General features: G+C 55.7%; 9 protein-coding genes across 9 annotated transcripts; 7 read left to right on the top strand and 2 right to left on the bottom strand.

Moving 5' to 3' along the window:
* Nucleotides 1–386: 386 nt before the first annotated feature.
* On the bottom strand, nucleotides 387–2,138 carry AYO20_09103 (hypothetical protein; the record flags this gene model as incomplete). Its single annotated transcript, XM_022647375.1, has 1 exon — nucleotides 387–2,138. The coding sequence occupies one exon, from the start codon at nucleotides 2,136–2,138 to the stop codon at nucleotides 387–389; it is 1,752 nt and encodes a 583-aa protein (XP_022496649.1).
* Nucleotides 2,139–4,170: 2,032 nt separating this feature from the next.
* Nucleotides 4,171–5,646, top strand: AYO20_09104 (hypothetical protein; the record flags this gene model as incomplete). Its single annotated transcript, XM_022647376.1, has 1 exon — nucleotides 4,171–5,646. One exon carries the CDS (start codon nucleotides 4,171–4,173, stop codon nucleotides 5,644–5,646), a length of 1,476 nt encoding a protein of 491 aa, XP_022496650.1.
* Nucleotides 5,647–7,234: 1,588 nt separating this feature from the next.
* On the top strand, nucleotides 7,235–7,995 carry AYO20_09105 (hypothetical protein; the record flags this gene model as incomplete). Its single annotated transcript, XM_022647377.1, has 2 exons — nucleotides 7,235–7,721; nucleotides 7,781–7,995. 2 exons carry the CDS (start codon nucleotides 7,235–7,237, stop codon nucleotides 7,993–7,995), a joined length of 702 nt encoding a protein of 233 aa, XP_022496651.1.
* Nucleotides 7,996–8,134: 139 nt separating this feature from the next.
* On the bottom strand, nucleotides 8,135–13,853 carry AYO20_09106 (hypothetical protein; the record flags this gene model as incomplete). Its single annotated transcript, XM_022647378.1, has 3 exons — nucleotides 8,135–8,197; nucleotides 8,258–13,433; nucleotides 13,501–13,853. 3 exons carry the CDS (start codon nucleotides 13,851–13,853, stop codon nucleotides 8,135–8,137), a joined length of 5,592 nt encoding a protein of 1,863 aa, XP_022496652.1.
* A 2,313-nt stretch (nucleotides 13,854–16,166) lies between these two features.
* AYO20_09107 (hypothetical protein) lies at nucleotides 16,167–16,954 on the top strand (the record flags this gene model as incomplete). The annotated part of the gene is made up of 2 exons (XM_022647379.1): nucleotides 16,167–16,456; nucleotides 16,513–16,954. The coding sequence occupies 2 exons, from the start codon at nucleotides 16,167–16,169 to the stop codon at nucleotides 16,952–16,954; spliced, it is 732 nt and encodes a 243-aa protein (XP_022496653.1).
* Nucleotides 16,955–18,364: 1,410 nt separating this feature from the next.
* Nucleotides 18,365–19,543, top strand: AYO20_09108 (hypothetical protein; the record flags this gene model as incomplete). The annotated part of the gene is made up of 1 exon (XM_022647380.1): nucleotides 18,365–19,543. The coding sequence occupies one exon, from the start codon at nucleotides 18,365–18,367 to the stop codon at nucleotides 19,541–19,543; it is 1,179 nt and encodes a 392-aa protein (XP_022496654.1).
* Nucleotides 19,544–20,364: 821 nt separating this feature from the next.
* AYO20_09109 (hypothetical protein) lies at nucleotides 20,365–21,362 on the top strand (the record flags this gene model as incomplete). The annotated part of the gene is made up of 2 exons (XM_022647381.1): nucleotides 20,365–20,681; nucleotides 20,780–21,362. 2 exons carry the CDS (start codon nucleotides 20,365–20,367, stop codon nucleotides 21,360–21,362), a joined length of 900 nt encoding a protein of 299 aa, XP_022496655.1.
* Nucleotides 21,363–22,701: 1,339 nt separating this feature from the next.
* Nucleotides 22,702–23,229, top strand: AYO20_09110 (hypothetical protein; the record flags this gene model as incomplete). The annotated part of the gene is made up of 3 exons (XM_022647382.1): nucleotides 22,702–22,747; nucleotides 22,803–22,974; nucleotides 23,094–23,229. 3 exons carry the CDS (start codon nucleotides 22,702–22,704, stop codon nucleotides 23,227–23,229), a joined length of 354 nt encoding a protein of 117 aa, XP_022496656.1.
* Nucleotides 23,230–24,502: 1,273 nt separating this feature from the next.
* AYO20_09111 (hypothetical protein) lies at nucleotides 24,503–25,438 on the top strand (the record flags this gene model as incomplete). Its single annotated transcript, XM_022647383.1, has 4 exons — nucleotides 24,503–24,679; nucleotides 24,756–25,134; nucleotides 25,184–25,339; nucleotides 25,392–25,438. 4 exons carry the CDS (start codon nucleotides 24,503–24,505, stop codon nucleotides 25,436–25,438), a joined length of 759 nt encoding a protein of 252 aa, XP_022496657.1.
* Between the last annotated feature and the right edge of the window lie 171 nt (nucleotides 25,439–25,609).

The following is a 25,609-nucleotide window of genomic DNA, read 5'->3' on the forward strand; positions in this document are numbered from 1 at the left end:
GACGGATGGACGGATGGGGGTTGCGTAGGAAGACGCTGATTCAAGAGAAAGGTGAAATAAACTGTAGGTAGGTGAATAACTTGATTGACTACAAGGAAATCTATCTAACGCGCCTTTGTTGTGTGCCGTAGGGTAAATTATTCGGCTAACCTCCCGTATCGGGTTAGGACAACATGAATAAGTCGGTCGTGACAATAGAGTCGGCAGCGACACAGGCGTAATACCAACAAAGCCTAGCTGCGCCCTACTTCCGGCTCTCCATGAGTTGCTCCCACTACTCATTCATTTGCTCCTCTCTATTATGGAAGGCGTCCTAGTTCTCCTGCATGGCGTCCTGGATCTTCTGTAAGGCTTCCGTGGACTGCTGCACCAGGGGATTTTGAAGGTTACTCCTCGTCGACAGTCGATGCTCTCTTTTGTCTCCTCCGGGGTGGTATATCACGCTTCTTGAAGGTCGTGATAGCCTTTTCAGGTGTTTCAGTCTCCTCAGTCCCTCCGACCGCCGGCTTCGGGTTGAGACTCATCAGGGACGCAGTCGACGGCGGTGCAGGGTTCCCCATCTTTCGTAGCGCGTCTTGGATTCTTTTCAGATGCTTTGGATAGAAATGGTCATACAATTTTATGACGAAATCGTAACATTCTTTTCCGTTCCGGAAATGGTCGCCATCATACCCTAGTCCCACTTGCATGACAAGGTGGCGATGAAACGTAGTCTTGGATTCTTCGATGAGAGCAAAGTGTCCGTAGATTTTGAAACTGTCGAATGTATGGGAAACTGAGAAGACCAGGATCTCTTTGCTAAGCTTCGAAGCTTCTTTGATTCCCAAGCGTTGGTAGAGCTGAATGATGGCGTTAACGGCAATACTGCAACTTCTCAGGCACTGACGCTCAGATTGAACAATCGGTGTTTCATTGCCCTTGGCTCCACAGACGAGAAATGGAAAGTATACACGCTGTGTAAAGATTGTCGGTGTCAAACGGGAGGCATGCGTATGCAACTTCGCGGTCTCTGTACTGGTGAAAGCCGAGGGGCGGATTCCGACGGTAATATCTGGTCGAGGAGTTGGACCTACAAGTGGTTGACAGTTGGACCAATCAGTAGCTATATCCTCTCCTATGTGTTCGTACTTTTCAATACCACTGAGAAAGAGGTGGCCTGGCGAAGGCACTAGGAAGGGGGTGACGTCCCGGAATATGCCAAATTCGGTGCTTTTAGCTAGGCGCGCGAAGATGTTTGGGAGCTTGTCGATTGGGAGCAGTGTGAACGTCTTTTTGTCCTCTAGAGGCTGCTTCATCGTTTGGATCAGTACTTTGCTGGCTGGAGAGGCGTGTGGGGGACCATTGACTGGGTACATATAAATCCCCTGTCGTTCCATTTCCGCATCAAACTGTAAGGTGTCTGCCGTTGGAACTGTGCCATCTTTGGTCCTCTGAGAATAGCTTGGTGTATTCTTTCGCTTTTGGGATTTCTGGGTAGCTGGGGCCATGGTCGGAAAGTTCTTCGGCCACTCTCCGGTCTTGGCCCAATGTCTAATTGCGCTAACTTCGTCTCCGTCTTCGTCTCCGTCTCCGTCTCCGTCTTCGCCGTCGCCGTCGCAGGCTAGTGGTGAAGGCTCTCCGTCCGCACGAAGAGTCTTGGTCGCTTCAGCTACGCCCTCGGAACGTTGTTGCTCTATTGGATCCTCTGTGGGAGTTGTCACCGCTTCCGGTACGGTCTTCCCTTTTTTCTTTGTCTGGGATCTTCGCTTTGAGCCGTAGTCTCGTTGAGGGTCCTGACCCGTTGTCTTCTTTCGCTGGCCACTGCCTTTCGGGCGTACCTGATCTGCGTTAGTTGTCAAGGTCAACATCTTGTGTATCCCCGTACTTGCCTGTTTTCCAGGAGATTTGCTAGTCAAGTGTGCGGATGATGGCTGTTTCTTCCTTGTATCATCATTTCCACTGCTGGCTTTAGGAATCTGGCCTTTCTTCTGCAGCCGTGCGCTTCTGCGAGAATTTTGAGGAGCGGGAACAGCGGGAGCAGGGGGAGGAGAGGCACGAATCGGCGACGGAGGAGTGAGGGTGTGAGGACGGCGAGGAGAACGATCGCCAGGGGAACGACCGCGAGGAGAACGATCGCGAAGAGAACGAGGAGGAGCCATGTTTGCTAAGTGTGTTTGCTCTTCAAATCAGGAGTTGCGGTTAATATTGAAGTTTGGTGTGTGATATGCAGGTTGCCGTGTCCAAGACAACCCAATTTCCTCACTTCTTTGTCCAGCTCTCTTTTAGCTGCGGCGCCCGTCAAAGCCACCAAAGAGAAATCGATGATTCTGCGACCAACATCCTGTCTAGGTGAGACCTTGATTTTAAATACTGAATGTTTGGTACTTCACATTCCAGCCTGGCCGGTCGTCACAGGAACGACGGGCTAATCACTAACCTGAGCTACGCCTCCGTTCCGTGAATTATATCAGACTTCGGCTTTGGTGACACCATTGTCAATCAAATTCACTGATCATTGTTGCAATTGTAGGGTAGGTCGATGACTGTGCTGTTAATTTGGTCAGAGAAACATGACGTGGAACTGCACGGCCCTGGTCACACTAAAGTACGTCACATTCCTTGTCAGGGAGTCCTTGGGGAACATGTCTCGGGGCTCGCAGACAAGATACCGTATCAGGCTAGGCTGACGAAGTTGCCAGAGGCGACAACCCAGTCTCCACGGTTCAGAATGTCGACGTCGACACTCCCTCCGTCTCACCTCAAGGTCGTGCGTGATAATGCTACTTCCTGCGTTATTTATAGTATCGCCGTATCAATAGAGGGTAGGGCGAGACTAGGGATGACGCACACCTGTCGCCGACACCATTGGCTTATCTCTTTCCCCTTTCGTTGCAGTCGTCATCCCCCATGCTCACTGGGCGTGCATCGTTGTCGGCATCCTCTTATCAGATTCAACAGAATTGGCGACTATCAGTTGTACGTCATTCAGCAGCACCGTGGTGAATGGGCGGCCACCAGTGGACCAAGGGGGTATGTATGCGTGGTAGTGATCTCAATCGGAGTAGGAGGAGGTGTAGTGGTAAGTGTCTTGTACTGGGAGCTGCGCGAGACCAGACGAGGACGGTGCTAGGCAAGATTATCAGCGACTGTCCGACATTCCAGTGACCGAGCTGCGGTGGCGATCAGTGCTTGCAACGTAGCAGTCGTTCAACACATCTGACGTGAATCACTTGCTGACAAGGCGTACATGGAAATCTCATTCATGTCTTTGTAGTCGCACTTGGAATTGATCCGCCAAAGTCTTGCAAGCATTCGTTGTCCGCCGAACTTGACTGCGTTGGTCTTGACGCCTTGTATCATGTAGAGCCCTCCTGTTTTCCTGTACGAGATTCTTGCTCTTTGGGGGGTCTGACTCTTCGGAGTCGGTATCTGACCCATGACCAACATGCGGTTCTGCAGAATGTTGAGTCAACATCGTCGTCGTGATCTGACTATCGTGTCGTCTGGTGACATGAGCATCGAGCATATCATCCGGCAGTCACCAGAGAAGATGATTGAGGGGGAAAGGATCGAGGGTGAAGAACGAGGTCCAAGAGGTTTTTGGTAAAGATGGGACCAGTGGCGGTGATATGGCCACTGGAGGGCGTCGATGACAAACGATGGGATGATGTCAAGTCCCAGATGACCAAATGAAGTACTTACATGAATAGGCATTGCCTGTCTCTTGTTCTGGGCGGATACCTCGGAGAATAGTTCCACCGGTGCTGAAATTCACCGAGAGTCTTGGCATGTGAGCGAATCACCGTATCACCGAATCACCGGACCACTCCGGGCATTAATGGCCGAGGCGAAATGTGAAGGTCTTGGCAATTCACAACAGCCAACCAACAACTGCCTTGGCTCGCACAGGGTGTTTATTTTGGACGTATCGACAAACCTCTCCTCCTAATCCATCATTTCCATTCAACCCACCCGGGTTTGGAGAGTCCTTGTCTGCACTACGTCACCCACCAGTTCTATTCTACAGACAAAGCCAACAAGGCTTCTTCTTCACCCACGCACTCCTCCCCGACATCACCTACCGGTCTTTGATCTACCGACAGAATCCAACAAGCCCTCTTCCACACCGACGCGCCCCTGCCCAACACCACCGACAGGTTCTGATCTGCAAACAAAGCAGACACAACCGTGATGGCTACTCCTCCCGATCCACGCAGAAGCCAACGTCTCCAGCAGCTTGGCGAGAAGCGCAAGGCTAGCAGTCCGATGGCCGCTACGCCGAAGAAAACGAAGGCGGTGACAAAGCCTGCAGAGGAGACAAGTGATGATCCAGTTGCACATTGGGCGGACACAGGGTGGTGGCCAAAGGACTTTTCCACCTCGACGTCGGAGCGTCCGTCAAGTCATTCCTCAGCAACTGAGGAGCGACACAGTCTAATGTCACGGTACTCCACGTATGAAACAAAACTCGAGCAGAAAGGTATCATCTACGACGACAATTACAAGGACGACAATTACAAGTTGATATCCCAGGCTAGCAAGGGACTCATCAATGAGATGTTCGAGGCTCACTATGGCGACGACCCGCAGTTACTACCACGCTATGATGACGACCCGCAGTTACTACCATGCCCTCGCGAGTTCTTCGAGCCCCTATGGGGTCGGTTATCGAGGTCGTGTAACTGGCCTCGTCTATTCCGATATCTTACCCCTTTCGTTGTGCCTTCGGCAGAGCTCCTCTTTGTTGTCGGCGGTCAGCAACACCTAGAGCATGTCGCGGAAGAAATATCTACTCGGTGGCAGAGAAACATGCTTATAGGAGGCCGAATTCCTCGACCAACTATGGCCATCGGCCTCAAGAAATCCGCCTTTACTACAGCAGAGGTTCACAAGTTAAAATCCCTTAGCTCCAGCGAGATGCAGACACGCTTCACGCGCAGGATGTACTTTCCATTTCTCATCTGTGAAGTCGTCGGGTATGGCCAACCCTCGTCTCAGGCTGAGCGGCGGTGTATGAAGAGCAGCAGCATGGCCGTTGATGCCATCATCCAGCTACACCGTCGGGTACTAGGAGATGACGAAGCATCGAGACTGAGCGGCGAGGTCCTAGTCTTCTCGGTTGTTCACGAATACGGAGGCATCACGATGTGCGGGCATTTTGCTATCATTGAAGGAGCCAAAACTACATTCCATCGCTGTAGTGCCAGCCGCCTTCTGGGTCTGATGGGCTTCCACGATGATTTCAACACTGGAAAGGAGTGTTATGATTTTATTAGAAAGCTGTATGACGATTTCCTTCCTGCGCATCTGAAGAGAATCACAGACGTTCTGGCAAAGATGAACGACCCTCGAGAAGCGTCGTCGGTTATATCACCTTGGAGAAGCGAGCTGGATCCGTCAGAAAGGTCGAGATCACCTTCGAGAAGCGACCAGGATCAGCTAGAATGGTTGGGATCACCTTCGAGACGCGACCAGGATCCATCACAAGGGTCGATATTACCTTGGAGAAGCGAGCTGGATCCGTCAGAAGTGTCGAGATCACCATCGAGAAGCGACCAGGATCAGCTAGAATGGTTGAGATCGACTTCGAGACGCGACCAGGATCCGTCAGAAGGGTCGAGATCACCTACGAGAAGCGAACTGGATCGGATAGAATGGTTGAGATAACCTTCGAGAAGCGAACAGGATCTGTCAGAAGGATCGATGTATACGGAGTCGTCGTCTACAGACGCTGTAACGCCTGCCTTGTCCCTCAAAAGCAATTCTAAAGGCGTCAATGATAAACAAGCTCTTGGTGAACAGATATCTACTGGAGAAGCCTGACGAAAGATTTCCGTGACACTCTCCGAGCTCTTTCTCGACACTGAACCGCCCCGAAAGGGCCGCCCCCGGGGTAAAGACTGATGCCTCCTCCCCCTCAACGTCCTGACAAAAGCTGAAGACCGCAACTACGAGCATTGTTTCCTTGTGTCTTTTCTTTCAGTATTCTTCCTTAATCTGGTTGAGTTTCTGTTTTGCCTCGTGGCTCGTGGCGTCTCGCTTGCGCGTCCTGCCCTTGTTTTGTCTCTTGATGCTTGTTGGACTCATTTGCTGTCGTCTTATTCGTGCTCCTTCCGTATCTCTGGCCTTTATTGCCTTTCAGCGTTCCGGACCCTCAGTCTTGATCTTGAGTCTTCTCTCTCTCTCTCTCACACACACACATTCGTTGTCGATAGGCCTCACCAGTGTCTGGGTCGCTCTTCCTCTTCCGTCATAGGTCGCGGCTTGATTTGTTTTGCTTGTCTCCCTCCAGGTAAGCCAGTTACTGAAAAGCAAAGCAGCACATCATCGACCGTAGAGTGGCATAGTTCCAGCGGCTCACCGAGGGCAGGATCAGGAGGAAGGAGATCATCCGTTCAAGGGCGGCTTGGACCAGGCCGAGAACGCCCCTAGGGATTTGTGCTTTATGGCCTGCCCACCCCTGCGGGAGCGGCGTCTTGAGTTTGACGAGTTGGTTCCGCAAAGCGCACTGCCGGCTTCCTGTTGCGACCATGGGAGCCCAGATTCTAGGAGAGTAGCCGCAGTACAGAGGAGGATTGAAGACTGGCAAATGTGGCCCTGCAGTCTCTGAACCCAACCACCAACCATAAAGAACATGTGCACTTGGCTCGGAGGTCCAGGTCCAGGTCCATCCGCTGGGTGCCTGAGATGCTTTACTACCGATTGGAAGAGGTATTCCGCAGCATTGATTGTGTTGACCAGTCAGATACAACAAAACGCGTTTCCAAGCCCCTCACCCCGTTGGGGCAGACAGGGATACATTCCACCTCGCCCTCTCTGACCACAAACACCCCCTGATCAAATCATCAAACTCGGCCCCCCGAAAGAATCTGCCGCCCCCTGTCGCACTGTCATTCGCCGGGCAGCTCGCCACCGACGCGTCCAACTAACCAGCCAGTCGCCCTCGAGCACATGTCGCACATCGACTGGTTCGGCAACCAATGCACATTGCGCCATTTAGGCAGGTGCGTGAACCAGCGCTCCTGCTCCGCCCCGTTGGCTTCAATAAAAGCTCCTGGTCCCCTCTCTTTTCTTTTCTTTCCTTTCCTTTCCTTTCCTTTCCTTTCCCTTTCCATCTTTTCAATCATAGCTACTCTTCCACTCTCCCCGGAGCAATCAAATTTCACTCGGCCTTGTGCACCCACCCACCCCGTCAGCTTCTGAAATAAATCCTCTTTTCTTTTTGCCTAACACAATCCTCGTACCATAGATCGATATGGCCACCCACGACGACGTATCTCAGACGCTGGATTCCCTGAAAATCGTGGCTCTTTACAGAGTCCGTGGGGGCACAGCGCAGGACCGGAGTCGCAAGATGACGGAGCTGTCCGGCGCGCTGTACATGTTTAGAACCAGAGCAGAAGGCATCGAGTCCGCCATCTTGCTGTTCGAAGATCATGACGCCGTGACCACGATCGACTGGAGCGAGATCTGTAGGATCACCGAGCTTGGCCACGCCGTGGGCCACCGGGACGCTCAAATCATCACTCTCCCCGACCCACTCGACACCAACTACACAACCTACGTAGTCAGCGAGGACCAGCTTGTCATCAACCTGCTTCCCCCCTTCGTCGAAAGAGGACGGGGGATGTCGATCGATGAGAAAGGCCGAAAGTCACTTCAGTGGATTGTCGAGAGCCATGCGCGACGCACGTGCGTCGTGAACTGGCCTGCCGCGGGAACGTTGATGCAACCTGCCTCCCGTACCTGGGCGATACGGTCAAGGAGCTCAAGCCGTGCGGCCTGCCCAAGTTCCTCACAGAAACCGTGCCGTGGATGGGAACATGCAACAACCGCCAGCACTGGATACACGAGTTTGTGCCAAAGCTGTGCAATCTGGAGACGCTGACTCTTTCCGGGTGTGGCTATGATTCTCAGTGTCTGTCGCGTCTCAGAGGCTGGACGGGTCAGTTGGACATTGAAGATGACAAGGGAGAGTCAGAGGAGTGCCGCGAGAGTAATGAAATAGATAAATGAGGAGGGGGGGAGAAAGAGAGAAGGTTGACGAGAAAAGAGGAATACGCCCGCCAATCCGCATGTGCCTGTCAATTTGGTTACCCGGCAGAGTTCCATCCTATCCGGTGGTACTCCTCCCCCAGGTCATTCGTCAAGCCTTCTAGGCGTAGTAGGACGGTCCCGTCATTTCCTGCATTTCGAGCACGAGTTGTTCCGGTAAACGCTGCGGCGAACATTAGCACCTCAATCCAGCTCAAGTCTGAAGGACGAAATATCGACTCACCTTCGTCACCATTTCCCATTGTGTCCGCTTGGCCTCCTTGAAATCCCGTACCGTGGTACTGGCGACATTGGTCGAGAGGCTGCTGAACCGCTGGGCCTCCTGAACGAGACTCGTCATCGCCTTCTCCATCCATGCCGGCGTTTCGATTAGCTGGGGGTATGCCGAGACCGTGGCGCTCAACCTCCAGACTGCGGCCAAACGCAAACCGGGTTTGATTGCTGTGGTTTTCAGAGTCTCGATGCTATTGTCGACGAGGTCTGTAATGATGGGTTCCGTCACGCTGAGCTGACTGCGAGAGAGCAGGTGCTTCAGGGTTTCTGCGGCTTGGGTATGGATCTGTGAATCCGAATCTTGGATCTTATCGCTCACGGCCTGGAGAGCGCCCCTCTGTTCGTCCGGCGTGCTGGTGAATAGTCGCCGGAGGTACAGCTCGCCCATCATGCTCATGGCGGCTTTGCGGTGGGTGATCGGCTCGCATTGTCCAGCCTTTTTCACAAGAGCTTTCCAGAAAGCCGTGGGCTCGTCCCCGCGAAACGGGAGACGGCACAGCTTCTTCAGCGCCGAGGTTGCGCGCACTCCCAGCCCCGTCTTTTCCGGGAGTTTTGCATCCAGCATGAGAAAGAGATCCTCGAGGATCAGATCAACCATGTGGACGAACACGCCTGACGCGTTGGTTTGGAACATGCCAACGACGAAAGCTAGCGCCACCGACGCTGCGCTCTGGTATTCGCGATGCGGGATAGGCTCCTGTTGTCGCAGCGCGGCAACCCTCTCGAATATTTTGGTTACCGTATCCCGTATCTCGGCCCTGGGTTCATACGGGCGGACGCCGAAGGGCGACGCGTCTCGGTTTGCAGCGACCATGGTGCGGACGTCGGCCCACGACTCGCAGAATCTCGGGGTATAGATGAGCGCCAACGTTGTGCCGAGTGCGGTAGAGACTTCCGCGTTCGTAATGACATCCTTCGCGCGGAGCAGCATGGATAAGATATGATCGTCTCGGCGGAACCGCCACCCCTGATGACGAAGCACAGCCCTGATCGTATCGAGCTTCGCCTTGTTTTTAGGCGCCGCGTCCCCGACATCCAGCTGGAGGGAACTGACATACCGCACCAACCCTGGATTCCGCCGTGGGTCGTGATCTTTGATGAGACAGTGCAGAAACGAGGCCCACGTCCCCGGGGCCAGGGACATCTTGTGCTCCAGGATGTCGATCAACAAGGGCTCCACCGTCTTCAATACGCGGCTCCGGAAGGCGCGGGACCTCGGGGACCACAGGAGGCCGAGAAGCAAGGTCGCTGCCGCAATATGGTGGCCAATCTGTGTGCCGTCCTCGAGGACCGTCTTGACGAGATCTCCCACGTCCTCGAGCTCAGCAGACGTCGCCCCAAGTTCCATGAGCTGGAAGACAAGGGTCAGGAGTACACAGTTGGCTATCCAGATCTTGGGCATTTGGCCGTTCTTATCTCCCTCCCAGGGCTCTTCTTCCAGCTTCAACTGAGATAGGAACTTCTGGAACCATTCTTTGGTGAAGAGAGATCCGATACACTCAGCCCTTCGCGCTCTCTCTCGGTCGTCGTCTGGCAATTTCGTGTCTTTGCGCCACGCGTGGAGCTGAGCCGGCCACACGAGCGACCCATAGAAGGTAGGGTCGATAAAGACGCCGTCACCATCATCATCGTCATCGCCGTCGCCGAGCATTGCATACCTGGTCAGGTATCGCTCCGCACACACCATATCCCGGTTTGGGACGACTTGGACTAGGTCGTCTACTCTGCAGCCCTGCGTGCGGATGAAGTCTTCAAGGTCGTGACCAAAGCGTATCCCTTCTAGGAACATGGTCCCTACCTCACTGAGCATATCTATGCACGGGCGACGAAGTTTTGCGTCTGCCGCGACAGCATTGTCTGCGAGAAAGGAGAGGAGCTCGACCGGAGGCGGATCGAAGCTCGGACGGATCAGGGCGCGGGTGGAGAGGATGCAGAGCCACGGGTCCGTCTTGTTTCTCAGCAAGTCGACTCCGAGGTCCTCCATCTTCTGCAGCGCCTCGTCCTTCTCCTTACGCTGGAACTGGTGCGCCCTCAGGACCAAGTCTGAAAAGTCCCCGGCCGGCCGGATGGTTTCCGCGATGCCGTCCCTGGGGAAAACGGTCCGTCCACGGAAGTTGGGGCGACCCAGGGTTTCGATGCCCTGTTTTGCCAGAACAGCAATACGGGCCACTTTGGGCACATCCATGGCGGCTGTTTCTGTTAGAATGCCGAGCAGATCGGGAATTTGGGAGGGACAATGCTGCCGCCACAGCTCGGTCCCCCAGACAAGCGTCTCCACCACGCCTTCGATCCCACGGTGGTTCTCGCTCTTGATTAGATCGCGCACTTTGGCTAGCATCAGAGGAAGAAAGAACTTGGCGGAACCTGCCAGCATCTGGATCGACACGAGAACGAGATCTTGCCCCGCTTGGCGGACATCCTCGTAAGGGGAGCTGCATCCTTCTGTCGCGTCCTCGAGCAACCGCCTCTCGAGATCACCCATGTGGCGGTACTGAGTTCCGAAAGACTGGAGCTCTGCATGGTAGCGTTCCATGAGCATGACACAGATGGCCGGCGGATGCAATGGCGCACGTCCCCTGACATTCAAGCACCTCGCCAAGCGTGCGTAGTTCTTGCGGCACCGGCTTGTGTCCTGATGTATATGGCAATACCCGACGTGGGTAATCAAGGTAATGCCGAGGCTATATACGCCGCGCAAGCAGTCGACGTGCTCTCCCTCGTGGCCGAGGAGGTAGGCGTGGATCTTGCTGGCGAGCAACCCGATTTCGCACCGCCGCTGGTGAACACGGTCATAGAGAGGGTCATGGGGCTCCAGCACGCGATGGAACTCTTGCACATGCGCTGCGACATACGCGGCGTCGTCTTTGGCGTCCTCATCGCAGGGGTTGTCGCAGTTACCGCCGGCAGCTATGTGGCCGGGGTCGAACACGGTCGCCATGGCGCAAATCATGCTGCTTAGGTACCTTACGGCCTGGGCGAGGCTTCGGGCCCAAGACCCACGCTCCTTGGACGAAGAAGGGTAATTTGCCATCAGGGCATGTATTCCTTGTTCAAGCCAGATTGTTTCCGATTCGAACACTTTGAAGACCGCTTGAATCTCGCCGGGTGCGGGCGTGTGCCATGCGACAGCCTTCGTAGCCACCTCACCCTGGCTATCATAAGTGACCGCACACGTGGTCGGATAGGTCTCCGTCAAGCCGGTTATCAAAAGGTTGGTCAGCCTCGCGCAGAGGCCATATGCGGGTGGTCCACAGTTGTCCCTTGCAAAGGTGGTGAGGTTCAGCACCTGCTCGTGGTAGAGAAGAACCTCGGACCCGCTCTCCATGAGACAGCGGCCGAGGACCTCGACGTAATATCTCAGGGTCTCATCCGCAGACAAAATATCGGAGCGGTTGGCTCTCGGCTCGATCCAGCGTTCTTCGATTCTGTCATGGACATGACCGACCAGCATGGGCACAAATATCTGGAGGCCTCTCTTTGGGTTGGCTTGAACAGCATACATGACAACGGCTCCGATCAAGTCCTCGGCTTTGGGAATCGGATCTGATGAGACATGCTTGCTCAGAAGCAACATGGCTTCTTCGAGCATCTCGGGCTGCAGCGACATAAAGCAAGCCTGCGCCGCCCAGATCACATCTACCTCGGCCTCGTGGTATTCTGTTTCAGTGGCGTACTCGGCCTCGAAATCGGAACGAAAGGCGTCGGACGCGAACTTGAACACGCGTTCCAGCAACCGCAAGATGAAATCTTCGACACTGCTAAGGGCGGACCGAAGGATGTCGATCTCCTCCTCGTCGCCGAGCTGTCTGCGGCCGTCCAGGTCGATGACCGAACCCCCGTCGTTCAGGCACTTGATGTCACCCGCGATCCAGGCTTGGGCCACAGCAGGATCCTTGGACATGCCCGGCTTCGCGAATCGGATATGGGGCGGCGGGGGGTCGCAAGCCACAAGCCGAATAAACTTGCAGCTCGCCTTCGTCAGACTCGGGCGGCTGGCGTTGATGCCGGATAGGGCGAGATTCATCAGGTTTGGCAGGTGGCATCGCAGTCCCTTTTCCCGTGCAATCGTGCTGCCGAGCACCCCCAAGAGCCATATACTAAACTCTGCTGCGTCGCCGTCGACAAGGCTGTCATGGCTGGCGTAGATGCGTTGCAGCACGGTTGGGACAATGAGACCTGGCTCGAGATCGGCCAGCGGCTTGACGGCCGTGCAACAGTTTTCACGGGTGGCCCAGGACAGGGAGAAACAGCCCGAGAGAATCGGCCCTCTCAGCAAACGGACAAACTGTTGTTTCAACTCGTCGTTGATTCGCCGTTCCGGCGGGGTAGCTAGCTTCCCGCTCTGCTCCATATTGTATCGCCTGCAAAAGCCGTGGGCGAGGGACCAAAGAAGCTCGGTAATAAAGTCCCTCGGCCCGTATATGGTGGCATTGGGATGGTACAAGACGGTAATGGATGAGATGAGGCTTTCCAGGCTCGACAGCAGTGAATTCTCCTTCTCCAAGCACAACGGTGAGAGGGAGTAAACAATCCAATGAGCAGCATCCTCGGCAGCCCTCATCCGGCGGCTTAGAGGGAGAGACGGGCCGTCGAAAGAATCGGTGGAATACTTGTCGTCGATCATGGACAGTCGAGAGACGGCGGCAAACATCTCGCGGGATTGCATCTCGTCCAAAATGCCATAAGCCCCGAAGGGGACATGTTTGCATTCCAAGTGACTTCCGGTGAGTTGACACAAGAGGTCGAAAAGAACCGCGGTGGCGGCTTGCGTCCGGAACAGCTTGGCAAAGAGAAACATGTACGTCGGGAAAAGACTGGATGGCTGGCAGTCCGAGGACGCTTCCGGGGCAGGCTCCGTCGAAGACATCAACGCCATCATCCTGAATGTCCTAGCTGCGGACTGAGAATCACCCGTGTCGAAGTAGGGCAGAACTTCCTCGGCTACAGCCAGCCTAGCCCCTGGATCGAAGAACCATCGCGCTACACTGGCGAGGCCGTCATAGTCGATGGGATTCAAGATGGTGTTGGAGGGAAAAAGATGATCATGCTTCAGTCGTTCGAAAAGCGCCCGCCAATCGAGGGTGAGATCTTTTCCTGGGACGAGACAGACCTCGCCCTCGACGGTGCTGTCACCGCACAGCGCGGGTTAGCCATGTTGACAAAGAACTCGAAACTCCTGAAAGCTGAACATACCTGACAAGGCTAGCAACTATGTTGGAAAACGTTTGCGCCGGGGGGCCAAGCATACCGGGCGTCAAGGCCAAGTCGTAGTATATCTTGACCAACGCTGCACGCACTTTTCGCGGCACATTGTGTTCCAGAGTTATCCAGGTCTCCAGGGCTTTGGTCCACCTTACCGCATGCCCATAATTTTCTCTCGTGATGGATAAGTAGAGCCCTTCTAGAATGCTCTTGAGCCCAGCTGGTCGGTTCGTTTCTCCTTTGGTCCGGTAACAGAGGTTCCCGACAAAGTCATACGTGGGCTGCACGTCTCCGTCGGGGTCATTCGCCGCAGCGGTGAGAAGCTCCTCGAGAGGACTTGCCATTGCTCCTCTTTGTCGTGCTCAGAAGTGTGTAGGGGGCCTTTGGAAGAAAACTTCGTAGACACCGCCGGAGAGACCAACGATTTAAAGAAAGGCGGCGCAGGCAGTCGGGTCGCCATGGCCTTGTTGGGGCGCGTTACCAGAATGGGGCGCCATGGCAGCTGCGGTACATCACCACCAGGGTGCTTCGCGCACTGCTAGGGTAACACCGGAAGGATTGCTGTTGGGCACCAGTTCCGACAATGTCGGTGAGGGTGCGTGCTACTTGGACAAGGCTGTAGAAAGGGCGGCGACAAAAGCGGTGAAGGACCCGTTACGTTTTGGAGAGCCGGGTCGCTGTTTGGTGTCCTTGTTCGTGCATGGGCTGTATCGGTGCGTGTAGGGGTTGCCCGGGCAGGGGGCCATGTAGCCTGGGCAGGCGTTTAGGGGGGTATAGGATATTCTTGGGTATTTTCCTTATTATGTTGGCAGTAGGGGTGTGTGAGGGAGAGATGTTGTGTCTCTGGCTGGCTCGGCTGGCATTGCTAGGTTGGACCCCTGCATTTTCAGGCAGCCACGTCTTTGACCCCTTTCGCAAAGGACCAGGCTCGAAGGACTGGTCACCGTTCCATTCGATTCGGGAAAGCAATCAACATGCCAACGGGTTCTCATTTTCTAGTTTCGTCTTTCCATGATTTTCCTAAGCTGCGCTTCTCTGCAACATACGGTGTATCGAAAGACGATGGGTCAGGTAGCATGGCGGCTCAGGGGCACCATGGTGCATAGTACATGGCGTACCAAGGGGGTTCGGGTGGCTGGCTGTTTGGGGCGCTGTGTCTTGTAAGCTGTGGTGTAACGTGTCTAGTCAAAAGGAAGAGTTGACAGATTGGAGAGCCACTTGACGGGGCCGCAGTCCAGATGGCCACTGCAATCCTAAGCGAGTGTGCTCAGTGACTGGGCGCCCATTTGGGCAACACTTTAACCCCGACAGCGCCCGAAACCCTGACAACGCAAAATCAATCCCAGGCAGCAGGAACTTTTGGGACCGAACTCTTGGCAACGCTACGTCATCGTGATCCCAGGCTTCTCTCTCTTGCGGCTCATTATCCTGGGAGGCCGCACACATCTATGCAGGCACGGACCATCGTGGAATTTAAAATCATGTCACAACTAGCTTGGTTTTACACAGGAGCAGGAGGGGCTGCAAGGCGTATTGTCCTATTTTAAGCGTGAGAGCCCTGTGTATTTAATCTCCAGCCTTCCTTTTAGTCTTCTTTCTGCGCGGAAGTGGCTGGATGATTTGGATCCCCGGAACCTAGATGCTGCAAGAGTGAGATTGCAGTCGGGCGCCACGCGTAACACGGTGGTGTGGGCCAGGCCACTGAGTGGAAGGAGTGGCTCGACGCGCAGTCAGTATATGAGAAAACGCGCCAAGCCGTCACGCGACGCGACGCCACCAATCACACGTGTAGGGGGGCACAACGTGTCGAGACAAAGACCCAATGAGACGTAGCCTTCCTCATGACATGAAACTTGGTCCCCTAAGGCCCCCCCTTCTTCTTTATTTCTTGGTCAAACCGTCCAGCATCAAGCCCCGAGTCCGTCCAGGGTACGTGGTCCAGGTCTGGTACTTTTTGTTGATGCACCTACATTTTGGACATGGGCCTTTGCTAGTTTGCTAGATCAATCGAATTAGATGGCTGCGTAGCATGGTGCTAATTTGCTGTCGAGACATCTAAATACGTTGTGATTTAGGGGAAGGGGGGGTGAGCTGCATGCAGGCTACGATTGAGCAAAAGTGCAACTTCATCCTCAGCCTGCGCCCCGATCGGAAGCCAACCTACAATGGCCGCTGGGACAAATCACAATGCCGCCCCTGATTCTACAACTACCTCGTCGTGTACAGGTCAATGAAATTGCTTCTCTCTCCTTTTTGACAATTTACCGTCCCGCCCATGTCACCCTGGGGGTCATTACCGTGCGGCCATTACATGCAGGACCTTGACGAACCAGAGCCTCTGACCCTTGGTTGACGTTTGCGGGCATCGTCAAAATTCTCTTCCTCGCCCTCTTTCCTCATTCTTTTCCTCGCCTCGCTACAATGACCCGACATCTCGCCCAATCAGTCTCTGCTGTGTATCACCAACCATTGAACCAAGCTGTTGCGCCCATGGAAGACAGAACCTATTATGATTGGGGCGGCATTGGTGATTGTACAGGTCAAGACCTATTTCCCGCACTTTATGCCTCAGCCAGGCTGGATGGGGGTGGTCGACGGGATTTGTTGATGCCGTCACCGCTCAGACCGGGAACGGCTGGGCGCGTGACCAGGCCGGAATGGCTCTCCATCAAGAGGACCTGCTCCCCGACGTTCAGACTTCTCGATCTGACACCAACGACCGCGGACCGACTGCGCCATTTTCTCCCCAACACGACGCCATCAAGACTTTACCCTCTGCGCCGACTAGCCTCACCACGTTCGAGGACGATGAGACTCCATCGGTTCCGTTGTCTGCAGAAGGTATCCCCGTGGTAAAGAAACGCAAACTCAAAGCCCGTCCAGACGGACAGGGCGGGTATAAATGCCAGTACTGTCCACAGGAGTTCAGATACATTTATGCTTGGAGGTAAGCTCTTTTTAAGAAGCCCAAATTGAAAATGAGCGAGACTCATCAGAATCTAGAGACCACATGAGCCAGAGGCATGAGCGCCCGTACAAATGCACTTACGCGGGGTGCAAGAACCACAAGGGATTTCTCAATCCTATCGGTCTCAGGCGTCACTATACCAACGTTCACCTCAAGGAGATCAAGTGGTTTTGTGCCTCCGAGGATTGCATAAAACATACACACGGCTTTGTTCGGTTCCAACACCTCAAGAGACACGAAGAACAGTTTCACGGGAACTACATATCACAGGCTACTCGCAGGGGCGAGCAGAATGGAACATCCGGCGGACAGCCAACGAAGAGGACCAAGAAGCAAGAGGCCGAGAGCCCCGAGGAAGAGGTCAACGACCCCGAGGAAGAGACCGCAAACCTTGAGGAAAGAATCAGATATCACCTGCAAGAGTTGGGGAGGCTCGCCGGATTGCTGCAAGGAGTCCGCGCGAGCCATGTGTCCTAAGGACACATGATCATTGTCTCCGTGCCGCCCAGCTAGAGCGGATCACCCTCCACGCCGAAGATGGGCAAGAAAGGGTCCTCTTCGACTGCGGTGAGAAGACGTACGGGCCAAGGGACCGCGAATGAGGGGATCGTCATCGGTGAGGAATAGGATCGGGCTGGCCCGGGCTTCCCAGAAGTAAAAATGTTATTATTCCCTTTGTCGGCGATCGATGTTCATTTGTATCGAGGGGAATCTCACACACACATACACAACTCAGATTTTTCAACACATTCCAATAAAGCACCCTTTTTAAATGATAATTGACCATGATATGATACCATTTCGCCGACGCGTGAACAAGCATGCTTATCCGATGGGGGACTTTCTCCTTTTTCTTCTACTTTCCCATCCACTCTACGAAGGCTCTAGGGACCTTGGACCATCATAGTCGCGCGGCTCGGTGACGAGAGGCGAGAGGAGGGCAGCCATGAAACACAGATGAATGGAATTCCCGTTCCTCCCACTGGGGTTGGTTGCTTGGTTGACGGTGGCTACATCCGATCATGACCGAAGGCCCACCACGCCTTTTTTTCCAGGCGTGGCCTCCCCCTCCGTCGGCCACGACGATGCCACGGCACGCCGCGAAGCGCTTTAGTTGCCGATGTAACCCTCTCAATGCGACGGGACAGGCAGCCAGACGACCCCTGGCACCAGCGTCAATACACTAGGAATATCCTACGTATCGATTGGCTAATGCGGCCTTGGTGTCTGCCAATGGCAGACCCGTGACAAGGGAGCGGTAGGTGGTTGCCTACCCAGGCTGTTTGGCGATCCCAGGATCCCCCCGGCACCCCGGCAGAAGAGTCATACGAGCCCGACTAATAGGGAAGTTGGTGGTGGTGGAGTTTCTGACACGTCAACAAGCACAAGAAACACCGAGCACCTATGAACTACTGTGCAGGTTGTACGACAAGACAGGGATCTTTTGATTTACCAAAGTGCCCAAGGAGGACCAAAGTGCCCTAGGCAGACCGAGTCGCGAAAGTGCCCAAGACAGACTGGTCCGCGAAAGTGCTCAAGGTAGACTGAGTCCGGGTAGCAATGGTTTGGTGGCTATGGTTGCTGCAGCATGCAGGGTTGCTGTGTTTGTTGCAGTATGCAGGAAAACAAGGGGGTTAGGAGAGCCTTTACCTCGATATTTCTCGAGGCTGGGGGCATGTCAGTCAGCATGGGCGGATAGCCCAACCCAGTTCCTCCTTGCCTATATAAGACCGGGCTGGACACTGCAACTTTTCACTTTTTCCTGAACAGCCTGGCCGTCACAGACCTACACTCTTCTACATTATTTTCCATACAAATTTACCAGAGCCTCCAAGTCAGCAGAACCACACACAGAACTTCTCCGCTCCACCCCAGTCAACGCTCAACATGGTTGCTTCGGTTCCGAACAAGTTGGACGAATCTGAGAAGCCCGAGGGAGGAAACTCCACCGTCGCCACGGCAGGCGACACGGCAGGCGACACGTTGGGCCCAGACACTGTCGATGCACTTCACAAGCCCGAGGAGAGGAGCGGCTCAGCCGTCGACATGCCAAACGACGACCTCAATGACGACAACCCTCCCGTCTACAAGGCACCGTCGTTCGCAGACGAGAATCCCGATGACAAGGAGAACAACACGGCGAAGTCTGAGCCCCGTATGCCCGCACCCGACGGCAACAAGGCCTCTGGTGGTGGCGGCGGCACGGACCGTGATCGCCGCCAAGGGGAACCAAACGAGCCCGCGGAGGGCCAGGAAGCGCACTTTTGGGTATTCGGCCCGGGCGGGGAATTGGTCGCATCCGACCGCAACAGACAGGGACAAAACGAGCCCGAGGACGATGAACAGGGTATTGTGATATTCGATCTGCTTGAACGACTGAATGCTCAGGCGTCAGGCACCGGGCCACGCCAACCCCAGTGGGCCCACCCCCCCAGAGCCCCTACCACTACCACCCGCACCGCCGGCCGGGGTGGCCGAGGCGACGCTAACTCAGAAGAGCATGATATGGACGACAGGAGGCGTCGTATCCTAGCGACCTTTCTAGAATCTTGTCCGGGATGGTCCGGACACGGAGGCCACTCCCACGGTGCAGCGCGTGGCCAGGACCACCGGCAGAGCGCGGCCCCTCGTGACGACGGGTCAGGCCTCGACGACCGGGCGGCGACGAGCACGCGCCCGTCCGACCGCCCCGTCGGCCGCATTCCCGGAACGTCCGTCGTCAACGGCCACGACATTGGTGAAGGCTCCATGGCGACCTTCGGTGCGATGATCAGACTGATCTGGGAGGAATTGGGCGTGCCCGGCATCCTGACTTCGGCCGCCCTGCTCGCGGGCGCCGCGGTCTGCATGGCCACCTCTCCGTGGATCTACTATTTCGTTTTTGCACTCTACGCGCTCGGGGTGCACCATTACCAGGACATGAAGGAACGGGTCAGTGATTTGGGCAAGTCACTGGATCGGGCGGTGAAGGACGCCGCCCAAGCGAAGGAGGACGCTGCCCAGGCCAAGAGAGACGGCGCCCAGGCCAAGAGGGCCGCCGTCGTAGCCAACGCAAAGAAGGCCTGAAAGGTGTGGTCAACGCAACAGCTGACCTGACCCGCTTGTCTGGCAACCGTCGAAAGTGATCGGCGGGGATTGGGGTCTAAGGAGAAATGGATGAGTTTCATTGGTTTCCTTTTGAGAGAGCACACTCATTACGAACGTGTTGGTGGGACAAAGACACCCTCCTTTGGAAGTACGAAGGAAGACAATTTGGGATTTCATGACAAAACTAGCGCAGCACAGGCCGCAACCCGTCACGAGTGGTTCAGTCTGGGTGTGTGTGTGTCACACGCCTTGGTCCACGGGCCCGCGATGAGCCTACAGTGGGGCACATCCAATGCATTTGCCGTTTTCCGCATGAGCCTATCAAATTTGGGCGACGCAGAGAAAATCGGGAAACCTTTCAGTTGGTGGTGCCAGCAAGGCGTCTTGTCGGGGGTTAGTTAGGCAAGACTGAAAAGGCCCCCCGACTGGACCTGGGAGATGCACATGCAGCCTTTGGCCAATCCAATCAGACACTCTGGGCGGTGAGACAGAGAAATAAGAAAAAAAAAGGCAATGGCAGTTTAGTTGCTGCCTGAAAAGAAATGGGGAGGCTCCACTGCCATGGTAACTATTGTACTTGGAAGTGGAGTACTAGGCACCCAGTGGGTCGTCAGGATTCCGTCCCCAGTCAGGCAGGAAATCCAGGCAGAACGCCCTACATAATAGTGGGGACGGAACTCTGTCCGCACCTGGGTAATGGGGAACCCCTGATTCACATATAGTAAGCACGATGTCCGATGTCCTGGTTGGAATCCTTCGTTGTTGTCCACGTGTCACTCACAAACCATTCAACCTAATTAATGGACGAACCAAGCCTCCAAGCACGAGAAAAGCGAGATGCCGGCCGTGTCGCGCGTCTACGCCTTTTGGCGATGCGCGATGATGAGAATTCCCAGGCCGATGAAAGCTCTCCATCGGATGGCGTACCGAAAACTCCGTCATCCCTCTTCCCAGTCAAGGGCGGCGAAGACTCACCATCCGCACAGCCTACGACGAGCCCCGGAACCGCGCAGCTCGAGTGCGCAGTGCCAACTCGGAACTCTCATGGGAAATACGAATGCACCTGGGACGATTGTGACAGTGAGATCAAGGAGTTTCGGCGCCCGTCCGAATGGAAGTCAGTCATCTCCCTTTTCCCCTACGTCTAGCTGGCTGGGCTGGACCACACAAGAACACTCTTGAATAACTGACCCACTGACCTACCGTGTCCGCAAGGAAACACATGGACAAGCATGTCCGCCCGTACAAGTGTGACGCGGCCGATTGCCTGAATCTTCGTGGCTTCACGTACTACAGCGGCCTTCTCCGTCACGAAAAGGAGGTACACGGCAAAAACATCACGGCCGGAGGCCAACACCGGTGTCCGCATGTAGGTTGCCATCGACACATCGGCAAGGGGTTTTCCCGCGACGAAAACCTCAAGGTTCACCTCCGTCGGGTTCATCGGAACAGGGATGGGGAAGGGCCACGCACGACGTCGCGCATCCGTACGCGGGACGACCACGTCGACGGCGACGAGGTGGATAGTGAAGAAGAAGAGGCGCAGACGAAGAGGCGCAAGACGGTGGCCGACGAGGACGAGATGGAGAGACTCCGCGAGCAGGTAAGACAGCTCCAAGAAGCCCTGACGGCGTCGGAAAAGAACGTGGTCAGGCTCGAAGCGATCGAAGGAGAATTCAAGGCGTTCGAGGCGGGCATTCTTGAGTTGCTCGACAAGGCGCGCCGGCGGTCGAGGCCAACGGTACACGCCTGGAGGGCCAGCACGGCGCCGCAGACACCACCGCCCTCGACTCCCTAGAGGAAAGTTGGGGGAGAGACGACAGTGCAATGATAATCGCGTGCACTTGGAGATTTCCTCCCCATTCCTCGGCTTCGGCTTCCTGGAGAGTAAGTTGTAAATTAAGGTTCGCGACAAAACCTTATTATTATTTGGATCCCTTCTTCGCCTTGTCTTGACCTACACTTTGTTTCTTCCAAAGCCCCCACGCGTAAGTGCACTCTTTCACTGTACGAGCTGGCGGGTGCCGTGCCTGTGTCGGCGATCTCGCATCAGCCGTCTTTTTCTTTTTCCTTTTGTGAACACAACGGTGGTGTCGGCAGACTCGTGGATCTTGATGCCTTCGACCACTACTACGATGCCGCCACCTTCTTCATCAACCTGCGTAAATCAGACCCTCGAGTTTGAGCTCTTTCGTCGACGACACTCACTCGCAGGCCTCAACACGAAGTGGGCCTTGGTCAATGCGTGCTCTCTTTGCGGTTCGGTGATGGAGTGTCTGCCAGTCATTGTCAGGGACTAGATCCAGAAATCGCTCGCGCGTAAGCTCAACCGCCCCGTGGGTGTCCACGGTGCCAACTCCAGTCCTCCTTCCTGTCCAGCCACCATCCGCAGCTCGCGGGACCGCCGACAGCATTTCTTTTGTGCCCACGGCCCCACGGAGTCCATGGGACAAGCCAGTAAATATCTGGCCTCGACAATCTCGATTTTCCCGTACAAACGGCCCCTTCCACGCCAGAGTCGACCGAGACCTGCCCCTCCCGACACTCTCCCCCGGCAGGGTCGACATCGCGCGACGACATCGGTCAGAGCAGGTACTACACCGTTTTTCGCCTCCACTGTACAGCATGACCGTCCCGCCGTCGAAACCGATCCCAATCCAACGATGTCTACCGTCGCCGACAGTAGAGTACCGAAATTGAGCATGTCACCGCCCCTGCTACCAGGGTCCGTTTCTCCCTTGCCCCTATTGATCGAATCTCTCTCCCTACTCCAAAGGTCTCGCCTCCAACAATCCTAAGTGGATCACACTCGGAGATCCTGCAGAACCCTTCTCCTGAGTCCCAAGGAACATGAAGGAGCTCGAAAACCACCGCCGACAAGTGGATGGATGCAGACCGACCTTTTTTCGCCGACTACAGCACGTTAAAGAAATTCCTATGTGGAATCCCAACAGTCTGGCGTACTCAGTGGCGCTTGCAACCAAGAATCTCTGTCCGTGCTGGAGGAGGTGATGGAGGCTGAGAGACAGGCGCGAGAGCGGCATGAGGGTGATGCGAGCTCGACAGAGGGCTAATACTCTCCCGGCGGGGACGACACCAACGACGAAAACGAGTAAACGTCGGCTGCACCGTCAAATATGCTCTCTAACGATGACGCTGGGGAAGACGAGGAAGACGAGGAAGGTCAGCATTCCGCAGGACTGATAAGCAACTCCATTGACGTCTCGCACTCAGGCAGAGAGACATGACGATGCTCCACGAGGCCACTACGCTCCGCCGGCGGGATCGACCTACCAGCGTCGACTGGGCGAGTCTGGGGCGAAGACATGGCGTTCGGCCCTGGACGACATCTCGCGACCTACGACAGCCAAAATCACGGCCTGGTTCCCTGGTTTCGTGTATATCGTCAGGTAAGTCGCGGGTCACGCTCCCATCTGGCCGGCGGCACTCTTCGTGGACGTCCACGCTGACTCGCGTGGCTCCAACTCCAGGAGCTTCACGGTGGTTTGACTTCCGTGGCCGTCACCAGCTGCGTACGCAAGCACTTGCAGGACCTCTTCGAGGTACAGGACGTCTTCATGATCGCACCGCACTGCCTGGATACTCTCGCCACCGTCCACTCCAGTTCGCGAGGAGACAGCGACCAACAGCCATTTCCCCCGTGATCGAGGTCATCGACACGGCGCCGGTGGTGCTCCAGAACGCCCAGTAGGACACGACCCACGGCGAGTACCGTCCCCACCCCTCTGATGATGACCGGGGGACTGACCATCCTCGAGGCGTCCTACGCGAACTAGTAGACAGTCCTGACACCACGGAGGAGGCTGAGGCTGAGGCGAGCGTGGCGAGCTCGAAGAAGAGACGTCTCGGTTGAGCAAGTTGGGCTTAGTTAGGGTGACACTGGCATCGTGGAAACCACCTTTTACATCTCGATGGTCGATCAATCTTCATCTCACGTTCAGAAAGACTCTTCTCGGGGAATTTCAGCCAGCTAATTTCCCAGGGGTCGCATTATAACGAGGTATGGTACATCCTCTCGCCCCCATTTGACATCTGTCGGGCCCGTTCTGGGAGCTTCTTACCGCCTAAGCTAAATCTCTCCACCACTGACGCCGAGTGTTAACGGCCCGCGACGTACCCAGATACACTTCTAATCAGAGACGCGGGAATTGCGGCAGCCGGTGTCGGTCGACTTTGTGAGCGAGCACCTTGTGAGGTCGGTCGTCCTTGGACGACGGGTCACACGTGAGGTGTCTCTGGCGGTGATCGATTGTCGTCAGCAATGCTCCAACGAGGGTCGATCTCGGCGCGCACTTACGGGTAGTACATCTGAGCGGGAGGCGGATACAGCGAGGCCGCGTCTGAGCTGGGGCCAATGCTGACGGATGAGGGCGAGGGAGGCGGTTTGCTTGGACGGTGGGTGCTGACAAGTGAGGCCTGCCTGGCTGGTGCCCCGGGCGATGATACAGCTGACGCCATTGTCTTCTACGCCAGGAACTCACGTCGAGCGGGACGCCGGACTCCTTATCCCCTTCTCCCTCTCGGCTCTGTAGAGGGAGGCTTGGGGGATCCGTCAGGGAGTAGGCAGCGGAGAGGACCTCTTCGTCTTTTGTGGTCTGCTCCCACAACCATCGACGTCGACGCCATCGCCAGTATCAGACCAGTTGTCTCACTGGAGGGTGAATGTGTGTGTACTCTGGGATCGATAATGATGGAATAACTAGCCTATAGATAGAGATGTCAACGCTTGAAGAAGGCTTCAAGGTTGACTGATATGATCTCCCTTGCTACATACATGCGGTAAGCCAGCGACTGGGCTGGTGGCCTGACCTGAGTGTACAATGTCACATGGGTGTTCGTGACAGCCAGCCACGACTCCGACCGTCCCAACCAAGTGAGCCAAGGTCAAAGCTCCCACCAAAGGGGCCAAGGGTCACCATGCGACCTCGGCAACCTCCACCCTCCACCCTCCACGTCTTCGACGCCGCGTACGGACCCGTCCCCCTGGAGCCGACCCAGTTTGTCAGCCTCTGCGCGTACTTGTGCCGCCTCCTCCGCTGGGGCTGGCACATCCAGACCGCCGACACGGACGCCTTCATCCGTCTTATACGACGAGTTCTCTCACATGATCCCGCGCGTCGAAGAGGGATAGGGCGGGGTAGAGTGCTGGACCTCCTTGTCGTACCACCAGTGGTTCCTCCAGCAGCCGCGTGGCGGGCATGGCGAGCGTATCCTGACGGAGCTGACGTTGCGGGAACTCTGGCGAGACAACCGCTACCTGTTCCTCCGCACCGAGTTGAGCCTGTGCAGCATCCTGCGCCGAAACACACTTTGGACGGACGCCGCCACCGCTGACCAGGACGTCCCGACAGAGGAAGCCACGTCGACCACTGATGACCGAGTTCGGATGGCTGTGAAGGCCCATTTCGAGCAGGAATGTGTCCGGTGTCCCTGGCAACATCGTCCGCGAGCGGACAGGGGGGAAAGGGTGGTGGGCGTCGAGGTAGATCTGCTAAAAGAGCCTTGCGTCGGCCCTTGCATGCCTGCCCGACAGATCCTGGTCGCGATGCGTGAGGCCCCCGTTTGTGAGCCCCCATGTACAGTGACAGAGATCCGCAGGGTGCAGACCAGGCCCATACCTCCTAGCCTCAACCGCCCTCCCCTCTCTCGAAGCCAGCGACGTTGCTGCCTGGGAGGACGCCGGCGCGTGTCCCGGTCTGCCGCGTGTCTTTCGCGAACCCAAGACGGCCCTCGCAGGCTCCCACACTGGGCTCGGTATGTGCTTCCCCAAACGTACCTCCCTGGCTGCCCTCTTGCTTCTTGCCAGGCGATTTGTCGCTTGGCGCTCATACGTCTGCTCCAGAGACGGCGTGAACAGGCGGGGGATCACCCTGGACGGCATGGTATGGCTGGTGGCCTTTTGTGATGGATCACGACCTTGTCGTTGACCCCTCTGTCTCAGCAGTTCTTTCACATAGACGGCTGCCTCGGGATCGTACTCGAGACGCCTCTTTAGTAGGTTGGCGTGTCTCTTTGCATGCGCTA

The sequence above is a fragment of the Fonsecaea nubica genome, assembly GCF_001646965.1.
Source record: "Fonsecaea nubica strain CBS 269.64 chromosome Unknown Scaff80, whole genome shotgun sequence".
NCBI lineage: Eukaryota > Fungi > Ascomycota > Eurotiomycetes > Chaetothyriales > Herpotrichiellaceae > Fonsecaea > Fonsecaea nubica.